The sequence below is a fragment of the Ambystoma mexicanum genome, chromosome 13, assembly GCF_040938575.1.
Source record: "Ambystoma mexicanum isolate Mex_15411 chromosome 13, UKY_AmexF1_1, whole genome shotgun sequence".
In the NCBI taxonomy this organism is placed as follows: Eukaryota; Metazoa; Chordata; class Amphibia; order Caudata; family Ambystomatidae; genus Ambystoma; species Ambystoma mexicanum.
Genome location: NC_090938.1, coordinates 729,600,550 through 729,624,944, shown reverse-complemented (window position 1 = coordinate 729,624,944; position 24,395 = coordinate 729,600,550). Strand labels below are relative to the sequence as shown.

At 53.6% G+C, this 24,395-nt stretch overlaps 1 protein-coding gene across 2 annotated transcripts in view; it reads left to right on the top strand.

Annotated features, from left to right (window-relative positions):
- Positions 1-24,395, top strand: part of LOC138521831 (histone H3-like centromeric protein A) — a 213,173-nt gene that overhangs the window by 47,842 nt on the left and 140,936 nt on the right. For both annotated transcript variants that reach the window (XM_069634950.1, XM_069634951.1), the window contains exon 3: positions 23,156-23,277. In XM_069634950.1, coding sequence (XP_069491051.1) covers positions 23,156-23,277 — 122 coding nt within the window. The remainder of the gene's footprint in view (positions 1-23,155; positions 23,278-24,395) is intronic.

Here is a 24,395-nt window from a genome sequence, read left to right as displayed (position 1 = left end):
GGCAACGGTGTTTGCCTACGACGACGGGGTTGGCTCCGGGCGACCGACTTCAGTCAGGACGTCCAGACCAGGGTGTTGGAAATGCCGTTCGGCAGCAACTTGTTCGGGAAGGTGGTGGACGAATCCCTCCAAGCCATAAAGACGGACACGGAGACGGCCCGCGCCCTAGGAGCCCTTCAGCAGACAGGGTGCCTCCAAGGGATCCAGCGGTGGCTCGTCGTCCTACCGCCAGGCGGCACGCGCCTCATCTCAGGCCTACAGGGGTCGCGGCAAGCAGGGAGCGCCTCGCCGCCTTTGGCAAGGTGGCCAGGGCGGCAAGGCCACCACCTCCAAGCAGGACTGAACCGGCCGTGGTCTCGGGCCCCCACCGAAGCACCCTGGTGGGAGGCCGGCTGACGAAGTTCGTCGGCGTGTGGAAGTCCATCGCCACCGACCGTTGGGTGCTGGCTACCCTGGCAAGAGGACACTCGATCGAATTCCTGAAAAGGTGCCTTCACGTTCCACCTGTGGCCAGGAAGGAAAGTCGCGTCCTGCAACTGCTATTGGAAGTACGGGCGATGCTCAGAAAAGGCGCCATCGAGCTTGTCCCGAAGAGACTCCGTGGCTCCGGCGTGTACTCAAGGTACTTCTCGTCAGGAAGAAGACGGGCGGTTGGCGCCCCATCCTGGACCTTCGTCGTTTGAACAAATACATCATGTCACAAAAGTTCAGGATGGTCACCTTCCAGCACATACTGGGACAGCTGGAGGAAGGAGACTTTCTATCGTCGTTGGACCTGGAGGATGCATACTTCCACGTTCCCATCCTCAAAAGTCACCGAGTCAGGTTCGTCGTCCAGGGACGCCACTACCAATTCAGAGCACTGCCGTTCGGATTGAAGTCGGCCCCCAGGGTCCTTACCAAGTGCCTAGCACCTGTGGCGGCGCGGCTCCGCCTGCAGTGGATTCACATCTACCCCTACCTGGTCGACTGGCTCATCCGCCAAAGGACGAGGGAACTCGCGTCGAACACACTGCGAGGACCGTCCAGCTACTCAGACCTGGGATTCGCCATAAACTACCCAAAGTCCCACCTGGTGCTGTCGCAGGTGGCCCTGTTTCTGGGAGCGAAGCTCGATACAGTGAGGCGCCTAGGCAAAGTGCAGCGCCTGCTAGCCACGGATGTGGCCAGGGTGAGGTCCATCAAGTCCCTCCTGGGGATGATGTCCTCTTGCATTTACCTGGTGTGCCTCTGTAGACTACGGATGCGCCCTCTTCAAGAATTTCTCGACGCCTGTTGGAGGCAGGCGACGGGCACCTTCGAAGACAGGGTCCCCCTCAACGAGGTGTTCCGGCGGGCGATTCAGTGGTGGGGCGTTCGAGCGCACCTCACGGCGGGCAAGGACTGTCAGACGCCGGCATACCAGGAGACGGTGATGACGGACGTCTCCCTGGAAGGTTGGGGTGCTCACACCGGAGATCTCCACGCAAGAGGCCTCTGGCTCCCAGAGGAGAGGCTCCTGCACATCAACGCCCTGGAACTCCGAGCCGTGTTCTGGGCTCTCAAATCGTTCCTCCCGTCGCTCAAAGGCAAGGTGGTGCGGATCTTCACGAACAACACCACGACAATGTTTTACATACGGAAGCAGGGAGGCACCAGATCCCCCAGCCCTATCCAAGGAGGCACAGGATCTGTGGCACTGGGCGGTTGCCCTGGGGATGTTCCTGGTTTCCTTCCACCTGGCAGGAGAAAGACACCATCGCTGACTCGCTCAGCAGGGAGCTGCGCGCGTGTCGCGAGTGGGAACTGCGCCAGGATCAGGTGAATCAACTCTTCCGACGATGGGGCAAACCCCAAATCGACCTATTCGCAACAGCGACGAACTCTAAGTGCAAGAGGTTCGCCAGCAGGTTTCCCCAGCCGAGAAGCATGGGTGATGCGTTCTCGTTCCCCTGGGACGGCCTATACCTGTATGCGTTCCCTCCGTTGCTGCTTCGACTCTTCAGCCAGCTGAAGAGGTCCCGGTGCAGCAGATCCTCATCGCACCGGCGTGGCCGAGGCAGAGCTGGTTCCCGGACCTTCTGAACGTCCCCATCCATCAAGCTGTCGGCGGACGCGGATCTTTCCTCCAGAGAAGGAGGCGCCATCTTCCACCACGACCCGGCGTCGCTGAACATGCGGGCTTGGCTCCTGCAGCGCTAGAGTTTGGAGGGTATGATATACCGGCCGACTGCAGAGGTTCTTGCAAAGGCCAGGGCGTCCTCGACTCTCAAATGCTACGGTCACAAGTGGAAGAGGTTCTCTATCTGGTGCCGAGCACAGAAGATCAACCCCCTACGGATTACGGCCCCTCAGGTGCTGCCGTACCTGCTATCGCTGGCAAAGGCTGGGCTAGCCCATGCCTCCATTAAGATTCATCTGGCAGCGATCTCCAGATATACCAGAACCACAGGACGGACGTCCCTGTGGTCCCATCGACTGGTGAAAGAGTTTATGAAGGGACCGTTCCGGTCGTTACCGCCGGTGAAGGCCCCGGCGTGGGAACTTAACGTGGTGCTGACTAGGCTCATGGGGCCCCCATTCGAGCCGATGCACTCCGCACCGATGAAGTTTGTGTCGTGGAAGACTGCATTCCTGGTGGCTATTACCACCTCCGCACGACGAGTGGGAGAGATCCAGGCCCTATCCTGCAAAGCACCGTACTTGACTTTCCATGCCTCGAGGGTGGTGCTTAGGACGCACCCCTCCTTTATGCCCAAGGTGCCGTCGGACTTCCATCTTAACGAGCCCTTGGTGTTACCTGTCTTCTTCCCGTCTCCTTTGTCGCCGGCCGTGAGGACTTTGCACTCGCTGGATGTGGCTAGAGCGCTGAAGTTCTACGTGGACCGCACAAAGAGTTTTCGGAGGACATCACAGCTATTCGTGGACTTTGGACCTGTGAATCAAGGGAAGGCTCTCTCGAAGGCTTCTATTTCCAGATGGCTCTCCGGCTGCATCATGCACTGCCACCGGTTGGCTAACCGGCCGCTGCCAGGCCGTCCGAGAGCCCATTCGACCAGAGCGATCGCTGCTACTACGGCGTTCTTATCTGGTGTGCCCCTGCTGGACATCTGCAGGGCTGCTACATGGAGGTCGACGCACACCTTCACGAAATTCTACTGCGTTGATCGGGATTCCAGGGAGGAGTCCAGGGTCGGCCAAGCAGTGCTGCGCAACCTGTTCGCTTAAGGTGAGCCTGGTGAGGTGGTAAGAGATGCTTAATGTTGAGTTTTTTGTATTCTCCAGCATGGGGTCTGGCATGGATTCACATGCTCATGAATATTCCCCGTCGTCAGGCTGGGAATCCTCGGTAAAGAAAAAACCAGTATCAGTTTCGTTTCTGATCTGTCTTTCGTAGTAATAACCAATCACTGGTCTCTGCGTCATACTGACCACAGCCAATGACTGCCCTCTACCTAAGCACCGCCTCTGGCAGCCATCTTCAGATTTTTACCGCACGTTCATGTGTTGGGATCCTCGTGCTATTGCTCTCGAGCGTTAGTGCTATTTTTTCGCGCTTTTTCACAAAAACTTCGATTCTTTCGGTCAAAAGAGCCTCAAGCTCCACCGATCCTACATCCGATCAACGGGGACCCGTGTCGGATTCATCTGTGCCCCTCAAGGGTGAAGATTTCGTCGAGCTACACTTCGGAGGACTCCAGAAGCTTCTCAGGCCCGGTCTCGGAGATGGCCCAGGAGAAGGGAAGCTCGACGCCCGGAAAGCTGTTCAGGGCCTGCCCTGGATGCCAGCTGCAGAACGTCTTCAAGGAGGACGAACACTCTTTCTGCCTTTACTGCCTTCATGGGGACAAGACGCACGTGGAGAAGGACTGTGCGTTTTGCGGCAACATGTCGGAACGGACCATGAAGGACCGCCATCAACGTCTCGCCAGCTGGCTGGAGGGTAAGAGCCCGTCTGGCGAGAAGAAGAAGAAATCTGAGCGGTCTTCTAAGACCTTTGAGGGCGCCCCGGCGACGGGGGCCCAACATAAGGCCAAGCACCGCGAGTCCGCTGGCACCGGGAGCGCCGAACGGTCGGGCTCTACGGGCGCCAGGCAGGGCGCACCCTCCCCGGCACCATCAACCACGAGCCAACGCTCTGGGTCGGGTAAGAGGAAGGCCGAGCACCCGGCGAAGCTCCTGGAGAGACCCCGGTCGAGCTCTAAGGCAGAGGAGGAGCGTGGCAGTGCCCCCTCCCTCAAGGATAAGGCGGTGAGCGCACCTAAGGTGGTGAAGGCCTTGATCCATTCGACCAAGCCCTCTATCGAAACGGTCGCGGCGGCCCTGGCCCAGCCTGTGGAGGCTGCACCAGTGGTGGCGGCCTCGGGGCCCAGAATCTCCCTGCCTCCTCGGAGGGAGTCTTCTTTCGTGCCCATCGATAGGACCCCCGTGAAACCCTCCGTGGGGAAGAAGGGGGGGCAGGGCGTCGTCGTAGATTCGGCCTCAACCTCAGAAGAGGAACTGATCGAGGTCTTAAGCCACGGCCTAGGCGTGGAACAAGACCAGCCCGTCGGAATGGGCCCCGACGCAGGTGACGACGACATCGTCGAGGATACCGACGGGGCCCCTGCTCGCCCGTCGGATTCCCCTCTGCCAGCGCCGCAAGACAACTCAGCGGCCATTTTGTTGGCTATACAGTCCTTATGCTCCGAGATAAGGACGAGACTACCGTTACCGACGGAGGAACCTCTCCCGTCGGGGGATCCAGAACCGGGACCTTCTGGTGTTCCCCCTACCAAGAAAAGAAGGATCCATCCACCGCCTCCTTTTCAACCGTCGCGCCCCGTCCAGCCCTCCTCCCCTTCCACCCGAGGGGATGATACGGGGACTGACACGGCAGCGACGGGTACGGACGACGAGGCATACGACGAGGATTTTCCGTCGTCGCCTCCCACCAGGGCTTCTCCGCCCGACGAGATTGGATCGTTCCACTCAATGATCGCCAGGGCATCCGAGCTTTTCCAACTCTGCCCTGAGGAGAAGAAAAAGGAAGGCTTCCTTTACCAACGGCGCGAGACCAAGAGGAAGACGGTCCTCGCAGTGCCTCTGTTGGACGACATTTGGGATGAGGGCCTTTCCCTCCTCAAGAACCCTTCCACGACGCCAGCGAAAAGAGACCGGTACGAGAAAAAGTACCGGGTCCCGGATTTGGCCCCCCTATGCCTCCGGGCGCAGCCTACCCCGGACTCCGTCGTCTCCGCGGCAGCCAGGAAGAAAGCGGGGGGGGGGTGCGGCCTCCACGTCGACTTCCCCGCCGTACGGCGAGGGAAAGAAATTGGATGCCATGGGACGCAGAGTCATCTCGTCGGCGGCGACGACGATTAAAGCGGCCAACGCCTTGGCTATCGTGGCCCGCTACGACAGGGAACTCTGGTACAAGATAGCTCCCCTGCTGGATTTTCTGCCGGACGACAAGAGGGCGGAGGCCCTTGAGATCCTGCAGGAAGGTGAGGTGGCCTCGGACCACGCCATCACCGTGGCGACGGACATCGCCGACACTGGGTTCCGCCAGATGGGCAACGGCGTTTGCCTTCGACGTCGCGGATGGCTCAAGGCTACGGACTTTCGGCAGGACGTCCAGACCAGGGTCCTGGACATGCCCTTCGACGGGAACAACCTGTTTGGGAAGACAGTGGACGATTCCCTTCAGGCCATCAAGGCGGATACTGAGACGGCCCGGGCCCTTGGAGTACTGCAGCAACGGCGGACGCCCTTTCGGAGCGGCGGAGGCAAGGGCGCCTCCAAAGGTTCCGGCGGCGGTTTCGCTTCCTACCGTCAAGCGGCCCGCTCGTCGTCGCAAGAGGCCTACAGAGGACGAGGCAAGTCTGGCGGACCCCGCCGTCGTCGCCAAGGAGGCCAAGGCGGCAAGGCCGCGTCCAAGCAGGATTGAACCGGCCGTGGGGTCGGGCCCCCACCGAAGCACCCCGGTGGGAGGCCGGCTGGCGGGCTTCGTCAGCGTGTGGGAGTCCATCTCCACCGACCGTTGGGTGCTGGACGCCCTGGCCCGGGGCCACGCGCTCGAGTTTCAAAGAAGGTGCCCGCGCGTCCCCCCCGTGGCCAGGAAAGAACTTCACGTCCCTCAACTTCTCCTGGAGGTAAAGGCGATGCCCATCCTGGACCTGCGACGCCTGAACAAGTTCATCAAGGCGCAGAAGTTCCGGATGGTCACCCTCCAGCACGTCCTGGGTCAGCTGGAGGAAGGAGACTTCCTATCGTCGTTGGATTTGGAGGATGCCTACTTCCACATTCCCATCCTAAAGGGGCACCGAAAATTCCTCAGATTCGTGGTCCAAGGGCGTCATTACCAGTTCAAAGCCCTTCCCTTCGGACTGCGGTCGGCACCCAGGGTTTTCACCAAGTGCCTCGCACCGGTGGCGGCGCAGCTGCGCCGCGAGGGGATTCACGTCTACCCCTACCTGGACGACTGGCTCATCCGCGCCAAGACGAGGGAGCTCGCCGTGGTCCACACGGCAAGGACCGTCCAACTCCTCACGGACCTGGGATTCTCCGTGAACTACGCCAAATCCCACCTGGTGCCCGCGCAAGTCGCACTGTTTCTGGGAGCGAGGCTCGACAGTGTCCCTTCTGGCCTCCCCGTCGGAGGAGAGGACCAGGACCATCTTGGGCAAGGTGCAACGGATGTTGGTGGCCGACGCGGCCAAGGTGAGGTCCATCAAGTCCCTCCTCGGGATGATGTCTTCCTGCATCTACCTCATTCCCATGTGCAGGCTCCGGATGCGCCCGTTGCAAGAGTTCCTGGATGCGCGCTGGATCCAGACGACGGGCAGCTTCGAGGAAAGGATCAAGCTCGACGAGAGTTTCCGACGAGCGATACGGTGGTGGGGCACCCGCGCGCATCTGACGGCGGGCATGGACTTCCAGACCCCAGCCCACCAGGTGACTGTGACCACGGATGCCTCCCTAGAAGGGTGGGGAGCGCACACCGAAAATCTGCACGCAAGGGGACTCTGGCTCCCGACGGAGAAGTCCCTGCATATCAACGTCCTGGAGCTCCGTGCAGTGTTTTGGGCCCTCAGGTCCTTCCTTCCGTCCCTCAAGGGCAAGGTGGTGAGGATCTTCACCGACAACACCACCACCATGTTTTACATCAGGAAACAGGGCGGAACCAGGTCCCCAGCGCTGTCCAAGGAGGCGCAGGACCTGTGGCATTGGGCTGTCGCCCAAGGGATTCTTCTGGTGCCGTTTCATCTGGCAGGGATAAAAAACACCATCGCCGACTCACTCAGCAGGGAGCTGCGCTCGTGCCACGAGTGGGAACTACGGCAGGATCTGGTGGATCGCCTCTTCCGACGGTGGGGCACACCCCAGATCGACCTGTTCGCGACGGCGACGAACACCAAGTGCCGGAGGTTCGCCAGCAGGTTTCCCCAGACGAGGAGCATGGGCGATGCTTTCTCGTTCCCCTGGGAGGGCCTGTTCCTCTACGCGTTCCCTCCCTTGCCTCTGCTAATCCGGCTCGTCAACCAGCTCAAGAGGTCACGGTGCAGGATGATCCTCGTCGCACCTGCGTGGCCGAGGCAGATATGGTTCCCGGACCTTCTGGACTTGTCGGCGTCCCCGCCAATCAAGCTGCCGGCGGACGCGGATCTACTCTCCAGGGAAGGAGGCGCCATCCTCCACCACGACCCGAAGTCGCTGAACTTGCAGGCCTGGCTCCTGCAGCGCTAGAGTTTGGAGGATACGACATACCGGCCGATTGCAGAGAGGTTCTTGCAAAGGCCAGGGCGTCCTCGACTCTTAAATGCTACGGACACAAATGGAAGAGGTTCTCTGTCTGGTGCCACGCACAGAAGATTAACCCTCTACGGATTACGGCTCCCCAAGTGCTGCCGTACCTGCTGACGCTGGCCAAAGCTGGTCTGGCACACGCGTCCATCAAGATTCATCTTGCTGCGATCTCCCGATACACCAGAACCACGGGCCGGACGTCCTTGTGGTCTCATCGTCTGGTGAAAGAGTTCATGAAGGGACTGTTCAGATCGTTCCCGCCGGTGAAGGCTCCGGCCCCGGCGTGGGAGCTCAACGTGGTGCTGACCAAACTCATGGGACCTCCGTTCGAGCCTCTGCACTCGGCCCCGTTGAAGTTTCTATCGTGGAAAACAGCTTTTCTCGTGGCCATCACCTCCGCACGACGAGTGGGAGAGATCCAGGCCCTTTCCTGCAAGGCCCCGTACTTGACTTTCCACGACACGAGGGTAGTGCTCAGGACGCACCCCTCCTTCATGCCCAAGGTACCGTCGGACTTTCATCTCAACGAACCCTTGGTGTTACCTGTGTTCTTCCCGTCGCCTTCGTCGCCGGCTGAGAGGACTTTGCACTCGCTGGATGTAGCTAGAGCGCTGAAGTTCTACGTGGACCGCACGAAAGGTTTTCGGAAGACGTCACAACTCTTTGTGAACTTTGGACCTGTCAATCAGGGGAAGGCTCTCTCGAAGGCTTCCATCTCCAGATGGCTCTCCGGCTGTATCATGTACTGTCACCGGTTGGCAAACCGACCGCTGCCTGGCCGTCCGAGAGCCCATTCCACCAGAGCGATCGCAGCTACCACGGCGTTCCTATCTGGTGTGCCCCTGCTGGACATATGCAGGGCTGCTACGTGGAGGTCGACGCACACCTTCACGAAATTCTACTGCGTCGACCGGGATTCCAGGGAGGAGTCTAGGGTCGGCCAAGCAGTGCTGCGCAACCTGTCCGCCTGAGGTGAGCCTGGTGAGGAGGTAAGATGCTTAATGTTGAGTTGATGTGATGCTTAATGTTGAGCCTTTGCCACCTCCCGTGGTTGTGCATGTGTGTACTGCTATGTATTCTTTATTCATGAGCATGTGAATCCATGCCAGACCCCATGCTGGAGAAGGAACAAGTTACTTACCTGTAACTGTTGTTCTCCAGCATGGGTCTGGCATGGATTCACATGCGAACCCTCCCGCCTACCCCTCTGCGGCTCTTCACTTGGTCATACTGCCACTTCACGTGCTTCCAAATCTGAAGATGGCTGCCAGAGGCGGTGCTTAGGTAGAGGGCAGTCATTGGCTGTGGTCAGTATGACGCAGAGACCAGTGATTGGTTATTACTACGAAAGACAGATCAGAAACGAAACTGATACTGGTTTTTTCTTTACCGAGGATTCCCAGCCTGACGACGGGGAATATTCATGAGCATGTGAATCCATGCCAGACCCATGCTGGAGAACAACAGTTACAGGTAAGTAACTTGTTCCTTGCTTAATGTTGAGCCTTTTGCCACCCCCCGTGGTTGTGCATGTGTACTGCTATTTATTCTGATATTCATGAGCATGTGAATCCATGCCAGACCCATGCTGGAGAACAGTTACAGGTAAGTAACTTGTTACTTCTTAATAGGGGGGGGGGATCTCAATTCACACGCGTAATGCAATTTAATGTCCTTGCTTCGGCTTCGCCGGGCACACCAACCCTTGCCAGTTACACGCTCGCCACGTCTGCGTTCCACCCACTGGCAGCGGCGTCACTCAATGGCGCACCTTTCTCCAGCTGTTTGGGCCACAGCATCAAAGAGGAACGACGTGCCCTTTCAACCGCTCCTCTCGGGCGATTGTCTAATTGACTGGCCGTTATCAGCGCCCGGCTTCAGCGCCTTCTCCGAGTGTGCCAGGGAGGGAGGGGAGCAGCCTCAAAGCTTCACCGGCAGTTTTCTCTTTGTTTGCTACTTAACAGACTTCTTCTCCACTTTTCGATAACCCACTTATCGCTTTGACCTTCAGTCTTTTCCTTATAAGGCAGCCCAACTTTGGCAGGGTAAACGGAAAAGACTTCAGCACAACTAAACAGTCCTCCTCTGTACAGGGCTTTCATAACTAATAAGCCCACTTGTAACTGATCTCCCCCTCCATCCCAGCTGATTCCTGTCAACATAACGAACACAGATTAGAAGGAAGTGCCTACACAGCTGACGTTACACTGCTCACTCGTCGCATGACCTGTCCATCAAACCCCTAAGGACCACCTCCTTGTATTCACCCTTTCATTGCGGTGATGCCCGATGTTGCCATAGAACTCCTTCTGGTTCAGGTCCTTGGATTCAATCCTTTCGCAGAACCCTTCTGTGACTTACCAAGAATGTGCTTAATGAGTTAAATTGCTTGCAATGGACTTAAGTGTTGCTCGTGTAAAGCAGCCATTGTTATCTCTAGGAAATAGATGATTGAAGATGCAGTTGAGCTCCATGTAGGACCGCTGTACCTGGGCTGTAAATCTGAATTTGGCCTAGAAAGCTATCTTAATTTCTCATAGACGTCTGTTCTACTAATGGGCCACACACTGTTAAGGAACCCCGCCCCCACTTTCCCGAGACTGCTGTATATGTTGGTATCCTCTTTTCGTGATGCATTTGTCCCCGAGTTGATTTGTTACTCGTAGGACAGTGCGTATATTTTCAACTGGGAGAGGAGGGTATTTTTGGAACGTGAAAAAATAACTTCTTTGCACTTGGTAACTCGTGCAAATTAGAATGTTTTATTTTTTTACATTCTCATGTTGTCTGATCGGGTAGTAAATATTGAAGCTCTTTCCATCGGTCTTCAGGTATCACTGATCCAAAACAGATTGTGGTACATTGTAGGTGGAAGCAAGGGGCAGGCTGACAGTTTCCATTTGCAGAGCTAATTGGAACTTCCTTTTGTTGGGTGCATTTGGCTTTGTGTAAAGTCTCTTGGATGGCTTTTTTTTGTTGTAAGAAAACAGTATGATTTTTAGGGTGCTGGGGAACTGGTCTACAGAGACTGAAATGGATGGTTTGTGTTTTTGTTTTGGGGACTTGGTTCTATAAAGTCTGTGTAAAAGCAGTGCATTGATCACTTAACTTGTACGGATGCAAGATAAGGGAGTATCATGGTAAAAGCAACAGGTTTTAAAACCTCTAGATTCTACCAATAGACAGACTGCAGTCATTGTTTACGTGAGTTTATTTTTTTTAGTCTTTGCAAGGAGTGGGCTCGGACCCGTTTAACTTGACCATGATATGGGGAAGCAAGGTGTTTCTGTAAAGAGGGTTTCTGTTATGGCCATGTGTTTTAGGTGTTTGCAAGCTGACCAAATGATAGCTTCTTGTAGTTGCTTTAAGAGGAGGGATCTTTAATTCCACGATTCTTTGATCATAGAATAGGCCACGAGTTTGAAGCATTTACTTGGCAGATTCGAATAGGCATTGACAAATTGGATAGAAAAAGATGTGCCCTTGTTAGACCCTATAGCAGACCTGTCTGGGACCAGAGTGTAGAGCAGAAAAGCAGAATAGTCTGTATTGTACTAAACATTGAAATGCAAACTGGCTTGTTTATTGTGCCAAGGCTGTGGAGAGATAAGGCATCGGTACTGCTGCTGTCAATCACGATCCATTGGAGATCAAACAGAATGTGGATTCAGTGCCCCACTTAGGGTGGAACCATTGTGTGCAGGTTCTCATGGAGTGCTGGTTTTTGGTGCAGACCAGTCCGTTCTGCAAGGGTTACTGGCTACTGGATGTTGCAGGTTGGCTAAAAACGAGTACATATTGTGAGTTTGTGTAGAACCAACTGATTGCTGAAGCTGTGTTTTTGCTTGTGGTGGTACTCGCAGGTTTTAATGATAGTTGCCTGTGAATGTCATTATTGAAGTGATCGACTAGCAGCTGACATGACAGTGAGGTAATGATGGGCTGCCTTTTGGGTTCCTGAATTACCATCACTTATTAGATGCCAAATAAAAGTTAACCCAATAGATTAGTATACAAAATATTCTTTAAATTAAGAAAGGCTAAACTATACATTAAGCGGTAAATGAAGTTGTAAAACAAAACACCATGTAGCAAGTATCCCTTTCAAATATGAATTATTTCAGTCGGTACTTCGTGAAATGGCAATTGCAAATGAGTGTAAATGCTTTAGAGTCAGGTAGGCAAGGTCAGAGACCAGTATTGTGTGTGGAGGTAGTCTTTGCGGGGCAAAAGTGCCCCTGCAGAGTACTTTATGCCAAGTGCTGTACAAAGGGTTATAAAACGGTATAAAGAATGAAAAGGTGGCTGGAAGTACGAAAGAGGAAGTGTTCCAGTGGAAGGGGGCAATAGGGGGTGGGGCAAAAATAGGAGGTGGTCCAGGGAGGCTGAGGGACATTCTGAAATTTAGATTCAGAACATAGGGAGTGAGTGGGAGAATAAGATATACGGGCAGAAAAATGGGTCGGCCAAGTTGTGAAGAGATTTGCAGAGTTAAAATGCAGACTAGGGTGGAAAGGAAGCCAATGGAGAGAAGCGGAAGCTAGTCCCAACCAGGAAGACAAATTTAAGAATAGATGAAGCACAAATGTGATGGAGGGGCAGACCAAGGAGAAGGGTGGAGTAATAGAAAAGACGGGAGCAGATACAGGAGGCATGGAAAGTCTGGTTTTGTGAATGTTAAGAGGTTAAAACGGGAACAAGAGGGGAAATCTGAGGTCAAAGTATGCGCCATGGGTTCAGGAAAATAAGGAAATAGAGGTGGAATTGGGAGGAAGATGGGATGGTAGTGGCAGGAAAGAAAACCTGTCTTGGAGGGGAATTCAGCTGTAGATGGTGGTAAATACATGAAGAGATGGTATCTTAAATGGCCGGAGTGATAGGGGAGAACGGAGTGTGGTCTGCATACAAGTGATGTGAAAGAGCGAAAAAAGAGATTATAGAAGCAAGGTGGAGAACAAGAGGGGGCCCCGAGACTGAGCATTTGGGCACTTTGCAACGAAGAAGAAAGATTGGTATGGAATCGCCTGCCTAAGAAACGGTGTGATGGGAGCGGAATTCGTTTTCAAATCCAAGGGAAGAAAGTGATTGCATGTGTCGAATGCAGCCGACCGATCTTAAAGTAACAAAAGGCAGGAGTGTTGAGAGCTGAGAAGTGAAATTGTGACTGAGAGCCGCCTTAGTGGCGTGACTGGGTGGAAGGAGAGTTGGTATTAATGTGAGGAAAACTGAGCATAGACCATGTGCTCCAAGAGCTTGGAAAGATGAGAGCAGAGGAGTAGAGGTTTTAAAGAATCTGGATAATCGGGTCATGCTGTAAATTGAAGGGAAAGTCCCAAAATTTGAGGGAGGCATTAAGAGTGAGGCGAGATGGGGGAGAATAAGGTCAACGTTGGGAATGAAGTCCGGGGAAAGAGTCAGTGTGGGCAGAAGTAGGATGAGCCTTGGACAGAGGCAGCTGTAGCTGTGTCTAATGGGAAGGAAAGAGCAAGCAAGGAAAAGACTAATAGGAGAGGCAAAAATAGAAGAGATCAAAAGGAAGTTGCCAAGACAGACGCCAAAAGGGAATTACTGATGATAGGATCAGGACGCCGGGGTGAAGGAATCTGACAAAGACCATGCTGGTGAGAAGACATAGAAAAAGCAGTTGAAGTTGTCGAGGTGGCAGGAATACCAACCGTCTTGCGACTAGCCAAGTTTCTGGGATACAAAGTGTAAATTTAGACCTCCATCATGCCAAGTTCCAAGTCATTATGCAGGGTCCTTTTCATGTACTCGCTGGACACTCTGGCAAAAGGCAATTTGCTTGGACAACCGGCAAGTGTGGTGGTGTGAGGCGTTATGGGTAGGTAGTCCTCAATCTGGATCAATGTCTTAGCCGCCACTGTCCTGCTAGCCCCAGTCCTGAAGGCCCATGGTCTCCTGACCATAGATGGACCCTCTGAATGTACCTCCCATGTTCCTTTGAACTTCCCACTGTGGAAGAGCATTTTCCCCATGTACCCTGGGACAGTTATGTCCAGGCAGGTGACCCACAGTCTACAGTTAAGTGGGCACATAGGGAGGAGTTTCCTGGCTTCCTGCTGGTGGGCAGGCACAGGACTAACCTTGTTACCACCGCATGGCACTTACACCCCTCTATTTTAGGAACTTTGGGAGGATTCTTATAAGAAGTAGGCTTGTGCCTTTCATCTGTCTTTCTGGACACTCTAGGGTAGACCAAGAGATCAGCTACCATTGCCCACTCAAGTGGCTCTAGTTCCTAGTCATCAAGGTGCTGACTTAACTCTGCGGAATGAGCATTCAGACTATGCTCCTGCATAACTTGACTTCGTTCATCAAATGTATCCACTTTTTAACCTCTATCCAACCATGCATTTCTTTCAGGGAGGCAGTGGACCAAGTTTTTTTTGCTCTCCCTATACATTGCAAGGTCGTGAGAGGGAATTCTACCACTCGGCCATACCCAGACCTCATTTGCAAACTCCTCGAGTTCTGAGAGAATGGTTTGACCCTTCTGTTTTGCTAAGAAGGGTACTCTTGGCCTTTGCGATCTCGACCTTCAGCTTCTTGGCCTTTAGTTGCAATTCGACTCTACTCCTGTTCCAGCCCGTCTCCCTCATCTTATGCCTCTTTGAGTTTGGGGTGCTCCAGCCTCTTCATTCAATTTTCCTGGTCTTCTCCTGCTGGGTCAGTTTGGCTGTATTTCAGCTCCATTACGCTGTAGCTTGAGGGACTCTTCTGTAGCAAGATTGGTGGAAGGTGAAAGGGGAGAAAGGTATGAGTGACTAGAAGGTTGCTCCTCTGTAGGGAACTGGCCCTGGTACTAAAATATGGCTTCTACCAGCCCAGATTATGTGCCAGCTGAACTAAGTTCTGTTTCAACGTGTTCTCTGGGTTTCTCATATTTGAATCTTTTGAGGACATATACATTGAACACTTCTGTATCATGTTACTGTTATGTATGGTTTATAGTGACTTTTTCAAATGCCATATTTTAGAAATGCCATTTCCTCGATGCAATTTTGCCTACACATTTTTTTTTTAGAATGGTTTTTATTTTTGAAATGGGGAGGGGGGGGGTCAGCCCCACCCCCGTTTTATTTCTATTGATACTTTGTGTTTAAATAAAACATATAAAATAAAGCATTCTAAAAAAATTGGCTTTTTTTTTCTCAAATAGCATTTCGAAAATGTTTTCGAAATATTGACTGGATACCATTATTTATATTTCTGTACTGGAACCGGTATCCACACGGCTCAGCAGCACTTGATAGTGAAATTCTCCTAAAGGTCCTTTGGTCAGGTTCCTAGGATAGGTATTGCTGTCACTGGCAGAAATAGTGGTGATGCCCTCCGGTTCTCCAGGCTCTTGAAGTGCTAGTCGTGGCAGAACAGCCCAGGCCTAATCCAGAGGGGCAGACTGGAGAGATGGCTGCAGTCAGCATATCTTGGTGATTGAGCTCACACTTCCTGGAGCATGGGATATGGCTTCCAAAGATGGGTCGGCTTGATGAGAACCAGAGGAAGAATGAAGAAAACGTACCAGAAAGGAGCCAGCCACAGACTATGGACTGGGAAGGCAAGTTTGATGTGCAGTCACAGGAATGAGGCAGCACGGGCCTCTGGAGCTTCCATAGTGAGGGGATCTGAACCAGAGTGATTGCTTGTGATATTGCAGAGAAAATTCTCTTATGTCTTCAGGGTCCTGGAAGCAAAGGGGCAAATGCTTCTGGGTCAGGCGATGCAGTTGTGATTTTGAGCTTCAGGGAGACTAGGCCTTTGCGCAGAAACTATGATCAGTTTTCCCCACCAGATAAATTGGCACCTCAGAGGGTTCCTTCTGGTCTTCTTGGAGAGGCAGTGCTTTGCCGTCTGTTATAGATGCTAAAGGGTGCTGGTGTATTGTTTCAGGCCTTCCAGATTGCAGGTCTGGTGTTTCAGTTGAGGGAGCGAGGAAGGGGGATCCTTATTGAACCAGTGCATCAACACTGCGCCCAGTAACGCACATCAGAATTCAAATTACGGTCGCATTTGCTGATCATCCCTCCAAGCATACTCTGGCATAATGGAAGGGTCTCTTGCACAAAGGAATGGTCCCCACTGTCCTAGATGCCAATCGGAACTGGTTTCAGGTTGGACCTACGACGACTGAACAAATTCATCAAGGCACAGAAGTTCCGGATGGTCGCCCTTCAACACGTCCTGGGTCAGCTGGAGGAGGGCGATTTCCTGTCATCGTTGGATTTGGAGGATGCCTACTTCCATATCCCCATCCTAAAGGGACACCGAAAGTTTCTCGGGTTCGTGTTCCAAGGGCGTCACTACCAGTTCAGAGCCCTTCCCTTCGGATTGAGGTCGGCACCCAGGGTGTTCACTAAGTGCCTCGCACCGGTGGCGGCGCGGCTGCGTCTGGAGGGGATCCACGTCTACCCCTATCTGGACGACTGGCTCATCCGAGCAAAGACAAAGGAGCTCGCCGCGGATCACACGGCGAGGACCGTCCCAACTACTCACGGACCTGGGATGCTCCATAAACTACGCCAAGTCCCACCTGGTGCCTGCGCAAGACGCACTGTTTCTGGGAGCGAAGCCTGACACAGTGGCGCTTCTGGCCTCTCCGGAGGAAAGGACGAAGTCCATCTTGGGCAAGGTGCAGCGGATGCTGGTTGCGGCCAGGGTGAGGTCCAAGTCCCTCCTCGGAATGATGTCGTCTTGCATTTATCTCATCCGCCTGTGCAGGCTTCGGATGCGCCCGTTACAGGAGTTCCTGGATGCTCGCTGGAGCCAGACGACAGGCAGCTTTGAGGACAGGATCACACTCGACGAGAGCTTCCGACGAGCGATCTGGTGGTGGGGCACCCGCGCATCTGACGGCGGGCATGGACTTCCAGACCCCGGGCCACCAGAAGACAGTGACCACGGATGCCTCCCTGAAAGTGTGGGGAGCGCACACCGAAAATCTGCACGCGAGGGGCCTTTGGCTGCCGACGGAGAAAGTCAACGTCCTGGAACTCTGTGCAGTGTTTTGGGCCCTCAGGCACTTTCTTCCGTCCCTCAAGGGCAAGGTGGTGCGGATCTTCACCGACAACACCACCACCATGTTCTACATCAGGAAGCAGGGCGGTACCAGATCCCCAGCCCTGTCCAAGGAGGCGCAGGATCTGTGGCATTGGGCCGTCGCCCAAGGGATGTTTCTGGTGCCGTTTCATCTGGCAGGAATAAAAACACCATTGCCGACTCGCTCAGCAGAGAGCTGCGCTCGTGCCACGGGTGGGAACTACGACGATCTAGTGGATCGCCTCTTCCGACAGTGGGGCACACCCCAGATCGATCTGTTCGCGACGGTGACGAACTCCCAAGTGCCGGAGGTTCGCCAGCAGGTTTCCCCAGCCGAGGAGCATGGGCGATGCTTTCTCGTTCCCCTGGGAGGGCCTGTTCCTATAGGCTTTCCCTCCACTGCCGATCCGGCTCATCAACCAGCTCAAGAGGATGATCCTCGTACCACCTGCGTGGCCGAGGCAGATATGGTTCCCGGACCTTCTGGACTTGTCAGCGTCCCCGTCAATCAAGCTGCCGGTGGACGCAGATCTTCTCGCCAGGGAAGGAGGCGCCATCCTCCATCACGACCCGAAGTCGCTGAACTTGCAGGCCTGGCTCCTGCAGCGTTAGAGTTTGGAGGTTACGACATACCGGCCGACTGCAGAGAGGTTCTTGCAAAGGCCAGGGCGTCCTCAACTCTTAAATGCTACGGACACAAATGGAAGAAGTTCTCTGTCTGGTGCCACGCACAGAAGATTAACCCTCTATGGATTACGGCTCCTCAACTACTGCCGTACCTGCTGACGCTGGCCAAGGCTGGACTGGCGCACGCTTCCGTCAAGATTCATCTTGCTGCAATCTCCCGATACACCAGAACCACGGGGCGGACGTCTTTGTGGTCTCATCGTCTGGTAAAAGAATTCATGAAGGGACTGTTCAGATCGTTCCCGCCGGTGAAGGCCCCGGCGTGGGAGCTCAATGTGGTGCTGACCAAGCTCATGGGACCTCCGTTCGAGCCTCTGCACTCAGCTCCGTTGAAGTTCTTGTCGTGGAAAACAGTGTTTCTTGTGGCCATCACCTCCGCACGAAGGGTGGGAGAGATCCAGGCCCTTTCCTGCAAGCCCCCGTACTTGACTTTTCACGACACGAGGGTAGTGCTCAGGACGCACCCCTCCTTCATGCCCAAGGTGCCGTCGGACATCCACCTCAACGAACCCTTGGTGTTGCCTGTTTTCTTCCCGTCGCCGGCTGAAAGGACTTTGCGCTCGCTGGATGTGGCTAGAGTGCTGAAGTTCTACGTGGACCGCACAAAGAGTTTTCGGAAGACGTCACAACTTTTTGTGAACTTTGGAACTGTCAATCAGGGGAAGGCTCTCTCGAAGGCTTCCATTTCCAGATGGCTCTCCGGCTGCATCATGCACTGTCAACGGTTGGCTAACCGACCGCTGCCAGGCCGTCCGAGAGCCCATTCGACCAGAGCGATTGCTGCTACTACGGGGTTCTTATCTGGTGTGCCCCTGCTGGACATCTGCAGGGCTGCTACGTGGAGGTCGACGCACAATTTCACGAGATTCTACTGCGTCGATCGGGATTCCAGGGAGTCCAGGGTCGGCCAAGCAGTGCTGCGCAACCTGTTCGCTTAAGGTGAGCCTGGTGAGGAGGTAAGAGATGCTTAATGTTGAGGTTTTTTTTGTATTGCTTAATGTTGTGCCTTTTACCCCCCCGGCCCCGTGGTTGTGCATGTGTACTGCTATTTAATCTTATATTCATGAGCATGTGAATCCCTGCCAGACCCCATGCTGGAGAAGGAACAAGTTACTTACCTGTAACTGTTGTTCTCAAGCATGGGTCTGGCATGGATTCACATGCGAACCCTCCCGCTTACCCCTCTGCGGCTCTTCACTTGGTCATATTGCCACTTCACACTTCACGTGCTACCAAATCTGAAGATGGCTGCCAGAGGCGGGGCTTAGGGAGATGGCAGTCATTGGCTGTGGTCAGTATGACGCAGAGACCAGTGATTGGTTACTACTACGAAAGACAGATCAGAAACGAAGCTGACACTGATTATTCTTTACCGAGGATTCCCAGCCTGACGACGGGGAATATTCATGAGCATGTGAATCCATGCCAGACCCATGCTGGAGAACAACAGTTACAGGCAAGTAACTTGTTCCTTCTCCAGCATGGGGTTTGGCATGGATTTGCATGCTCATGAATATTCCCCGTCTGGCTGGGAATCCTCTAACAGGAAAAAAAACTGTTTCAGTTTAATTTCTAAAACTGTTTCTCCTACAACTGATGACTGAGCTCTGGGTCATACTGCCCCTAGTCAATGACTGCCCTCAACCTAAGCACCTCCTCGAGCAGCCATCTTCAGAATTTTACTGCACGTTCAAGTGTTGAGTCCTTGTGCTTAGCTCTTGAGCTTTTACTGCGATTTTCGCTTTTTGGAAGCGTTTTAATCCATTTTTTGGTCAATCGAGCCCCTGTGCTCCATCGATGAGCCTTCTAACGGAGACCCGTTTTTCAGATTCTTCAGCGCCCCTCGAGGGTGAATTTCATCGCTTTTTCTTTGTGGAGGCTTCCAGAAGGTTCTTAAGGCCTACAATGCTGGGATCATGGCGGACGAGAAGGATTTCCCCCTCCTTTTCAAGTACCGGCTGCGGTTTGTGGAATGTTTACATGGACAATAGACATTCCCACTGCTTCTGCCTGCACCCAGATCCCAAGGTGCAGGCTTTTGTTTTGCCATGAGCTCTCGAAGTGCAAGTTGAGGGATCCGCATAAGCGGTTAGAAGAGTGGCTGAAGGCCAAGGCCTCTGCACCGAGTGCTTCCCAGGGGCAGGCCTCTCCCAGATCTGGGAAAGCAGAGTGTGTTAAGTCCGTTGAGAGTGCCCCTCCCATTGGGATCTAACAAAAGTTCAAGCACTGCTAGTCCGCTACCATCGTGAGCACCATTGTGGCGGGCTCCTCTGCGGCCAGGGCACGTTCATCTCCAGCTGCTCAGTCACCAGTCAACGCTCTGGATCTTAATCCAAGAGGAAGTCAGACCATCTGGGCGAGCTCAAAGTGGCCCTGGAGACAGCCAAGGAGAAGTCCAAACAGGGTACGGCGGATGGCCAACCCTTGATGGAGAAGGCCAAAGGGGACCAAGGCTCCGAACCGTCCCCTAAGGCAAAGGTGTCCATGATGACCACAAAGTCCAAGCAGGACAAGGGAACTCTCCTGACCGTGAAGGCCCAGGTACTCCCGACGAAGGTGCTGCCTTCCATCGCTTTGGTGGTGGTGACGGCATCCCTTTTCGAAAGCTGCGGAGACGGACCCGCAGGGCACCCTCACTAAGGCAAGAGTGTCCCTACCCCCCCCCCCCCCCCCCCAGGAGCCCATTTAGAATACCCCAGAGAAGAGTATGCCGATCATATCCTTGACATCACCTCTGGACCCGAAGAAAGGGGGCAGGGGGGGACACGTCTGAGCCACGCCATACGACAAGGGTGATGACTGAGGACCTCAGGGTGACGAAGGCCTTGGCTCTGCGCCTATGCCCCAGCGTCATACATGCCCTGTGCCCAACTGCCCCCTAGAGACCTTAGTGGACATTCCCTCTACTCTGCACACTCTGGCATCTGAGATAGAGGAGGATGCCGGCTACGCTGCCGACAGACCCACCCGTGGCTCTGGTGACGGCTTAACCGCTGTTGACGGGGAACCACCGACAAGAAGAGTAAGCCACCCACTGCATTCTTGCCACCTTTCGCCACAGAGGGATGAGACGCAACCGGACATGGGGACGACTATGGGCATGGACGACTGGGATGGGGGAAACTCTCCTCGTCTCTGCCCACATTTTCCGAGCCGGACGAGATGGGATTGTTCCATGCAAACTCCAGAGCGTCTGAGCTTTTCTTGCTCATGCCAGTGGAGAAGGGTTTCTTACACCAAGGCCGCAAGGCTAAGAGGAAGACCATCCTTGTCAGTCCCTCTATTGGATGACATTTGGGATGAAGGACTGGCTCTCATGAAGAACCCTTCTAAAGCCCCAGCTTTGAGGGACCACCTGGAGAAGTACAGGGTCAGGACCATGCACTCGAGTGCTTGCAGGCCCAACCGTCGCCAGACTCGGTGGTCTCTGCAGCAGCCAGGAAAAAGTCGGCAGGGTCTACGTCTTCGGCAGCATCCACCCCTCCTGACAACGTGGGGAAGTAGTTGGATGCGATGGGGAAGGCGAGTAATCCACTCTGCAGTGGCTGCCAATGCCCTCGCTAGCGTAGCACGCTACGACTGGGAGCTGTGGATCAAGCTCTCTCCTCTCGGGGAGTTCTTCCCCCGACGATGGGTCAGAGGCAATGAAGATTCTGGTTTCGGACCACGCCATCATGGTGGCCACGGACCTTGCAGACGGAGGTTTCTGCCAGATGGGCAACAGCGTTTGCCTTTGCTGCCGTAGTTGGCTCAAGGCCACCAACTTTCATCAGGAGGTCCAGACCAGGGTCTACTGCCCAGAGGGGTGGATTTCCAGACCCCACAACACCAGGAGATGGTGACGACTGACGCCTCCCTGGAAGGATGGGGAGCTCACACTGGAAGGCTTCATGTCAGAGGCTTGTGGCTGTCCAGAGGCGAAAACGTTGCACATCAATGTTCTGGAACTATGGTTATGGGCCCGCAAGACCTTCCTTCCGTCCTTCAAGGGCAATACCACCACGATGTTGTACATCCGGAAGCAGGGGGGCCCCAGATCCCTGGCGTTGTGCAAGTAGCGCAGGACCTATGAGTCTGGGCTGTTGCACATGGGATGTTCTGTTTCATCTGGCAGGAGTAAAGAACAGTCTCCCTCAGCAGGGAGCTACTCTCTTGCCACGAGTGGGAGCTTCAGCAGGCCTAAGTGGACCGCCTGTTCTCCAAATGGGGCAATCCTCAAACTGATCAGTTTGCAATGATCCCCAAGTGCCGGAGGTTCACCAGTAGGTTTCCCCAGCCGGGGAGCATGGGGACGCATTCTCATTCCCTCTGGGACAGCCTGTTTCTGTATGCGTTCCCACCGTTGCTGCTTCGAGTCATCCATCAACTCAACGGTCCTGTTGCAGGATGATACTCATTGTGGCCAAGGCAGATCTGGTACCTGGACCTTCTTGGCAACTGCCCCCTCAGACTTTCATCTGGACGAGCCCCTGTGTTTTTCTGACGCCTTCGTCGTCGGCTGAAAGGAATTTGCACTTGCTGGATATGGCTAGAGCGCTGAAGTTCTATGTGGAGCGTTTCCGGAAGACGTCTCAGCTTTGTGAACTTGGGCCCTGTGAATCATGGGAATGCCCTGTCCAAGGGTTCCATTTCCAGGTGGCTCTCTGGCTGCATCACCCATTGGCACCGGTTGGCAAACAGTTGTCTGGCCGTCGGAGCCCATTTGACCAGAGCGATTGCTGCTAATGTGTTCCTGTCTGGTGTGCCCCTGCTGGACATCTGCAGGGCTGCTACATGGAGGTTGATGCACACCGTCACGAAGTTCTACTGCGTTGACAGGGATTCCACGGAGTCGTTGAGAGTTGGCCAAGCAGTGGTGCACAAAGCTTGAAGGTGAGCCTGGTGAAGAGGTAAAAGAAGCTTGTGTCGAGCCTTTCCACCTCCTGTGGTTGTGAATGTGTGGAAAGCTATGTATTTATTCATGAGCATGTGAACCCATGCCAGAGCCCATGCTGGAGAAGGAACAAGTTAGTTACCTGTAACTGTTGTTCTCCAGCATGGGTCTGGCATGGATTCACATGCAAACCCTCCCGCCTGCCCCTCTGCGTCTCTTCTCTTGGTCCTACTGCCACTTTACGTGCTAACTTATCTGAAGATGGCTGCCAGAGGAGGGGCTTAAGTGGAGGGCAGTCATTGGCTAGGGGTAGTAATACCCAGATCTCAATGATTGGTTGTTAGGTGAAATACAGTTCCGAAATTAAACTGACGACTGGGAATAGTCATGAGCATGTGAATCCATGGAGAACAGTTAAGGGTTCCATCTCGACCTCTAATATTGGGTCATTGTGGAAGTTTTGCAGATCTCGATTAGCCCAGTTTCCAGTCTCTCTTTTGCGCGCTCTACATTGCAAATGATGTAAGCCATCGATGGCACTGGGATGCTTTATGGTAGTTAATGGATTGCATGCATGCAGTGATGTAGTGGGTCACAAGCAATTTTGCTATGAAATAGTCAAATGGTGGATGCGTTTTTAGTCTTGCTTGTAACTGTGCATGGTTACACCACAAATGTTTTCTCAAATGTTTTATCCATTTAGTTGAAAATGCACATACTTATGCCTGCACCAGATCCTTTGCTATGCCTCACGTGCTTCTTTCTCTGCAGAACGTTCCAGTGAAGCTCCGAGGATGAGGCGATATCGGCCAGGTATGCTGGCACTAAAGGAGATCCGGCAATATCAGAAGAGCACATGCCTCCTAATCCGAAAGCTTCCTTTTTCACGGCTGGTGCGTGAGTTTGCATGTTATCTTGCATTTTCTTGTGGTTAAATCCAAGCTCTGGTTTTGGAGGATAGCTAGAGGGGAAAATAACAGTCAACAAGATGTAGAATAGATTATAAAAGGAACAAGAATGCAGCCAAGTAACTTTTCATATACTTTTCGTATCTGGCACACAGTGACTTCAGCTAAGGTCAATAAACACTTGTATGTTTCACCTTTGCAAAATTCACTTTAAGGAGAAGGAAAGGTAGGTTAGCCAGAACACAGCTAGCAACTGTCATTGAGGAACAGGATCAAGAAAATTGACCTTTGGGAAACCAGCAAAGCCACAGTCAAATTGACAGCACCAGTTCTGATGGAAATCTTTAGAGAAAAGTAACCAGTGAGTGGTTCTTGTAGAAAACACGAACTCACGAGGAGCCTTCCTGTTAGGGTTCAGGTTACAAGACCTGCCCAGCAGAATTAAGGTGAAGAAAACTCTCCCAAAGCAAATGAGCACCGAAAAGGGCCTCTGGTACGTGTAACCCAAGCCCCCACAGTACCTGGAGAGTGAAGTTGAAAATGTAGTTGCTTGCCTTCTGGATGCAATGATGAAGACCCTGATTCAAGCTCCTTTGTCATGGTGATGAAAGGGTGGCCCTTCGTAGATCTTCTGCAACAGCTGCACTCGGCAGCCAAGGGGTCTGCAACAAACGATTCAGCTCACAGTGGCACTTCGTGGTTTTGGTGACTTTCTTAGCGCCAAGAAGAAACTAATATCGCTGTCTGGATTCTTATAATATTCGGTACTGGAATCCAGTGAGGGGACTTTTGGGTGAATTCCTGCCTCTGGAGGTTCACATGATTGCAAGAACCCTTGCCTTATATGCTGGAACCCATTCATTCACTCTCATGGATCTGTCAATCACCAGGGGGGCGGGGGAGGTTTGACTGTCCTGCAGGACAGCAGCCCAGTTAGAATTGGTTACCTACAAAGGACAGTGACATTTTGGGATCCTCCCTCCCTGGGTTTAACTCGCAACACAATCCCACTTGAAATGAGAGAACTTACAAGCTGAAATGGGGGAAAAAAGTAAGACTGGCCGGTGTGGAGGGGCATTTTAGGAAAATGGTCACCCATGGGC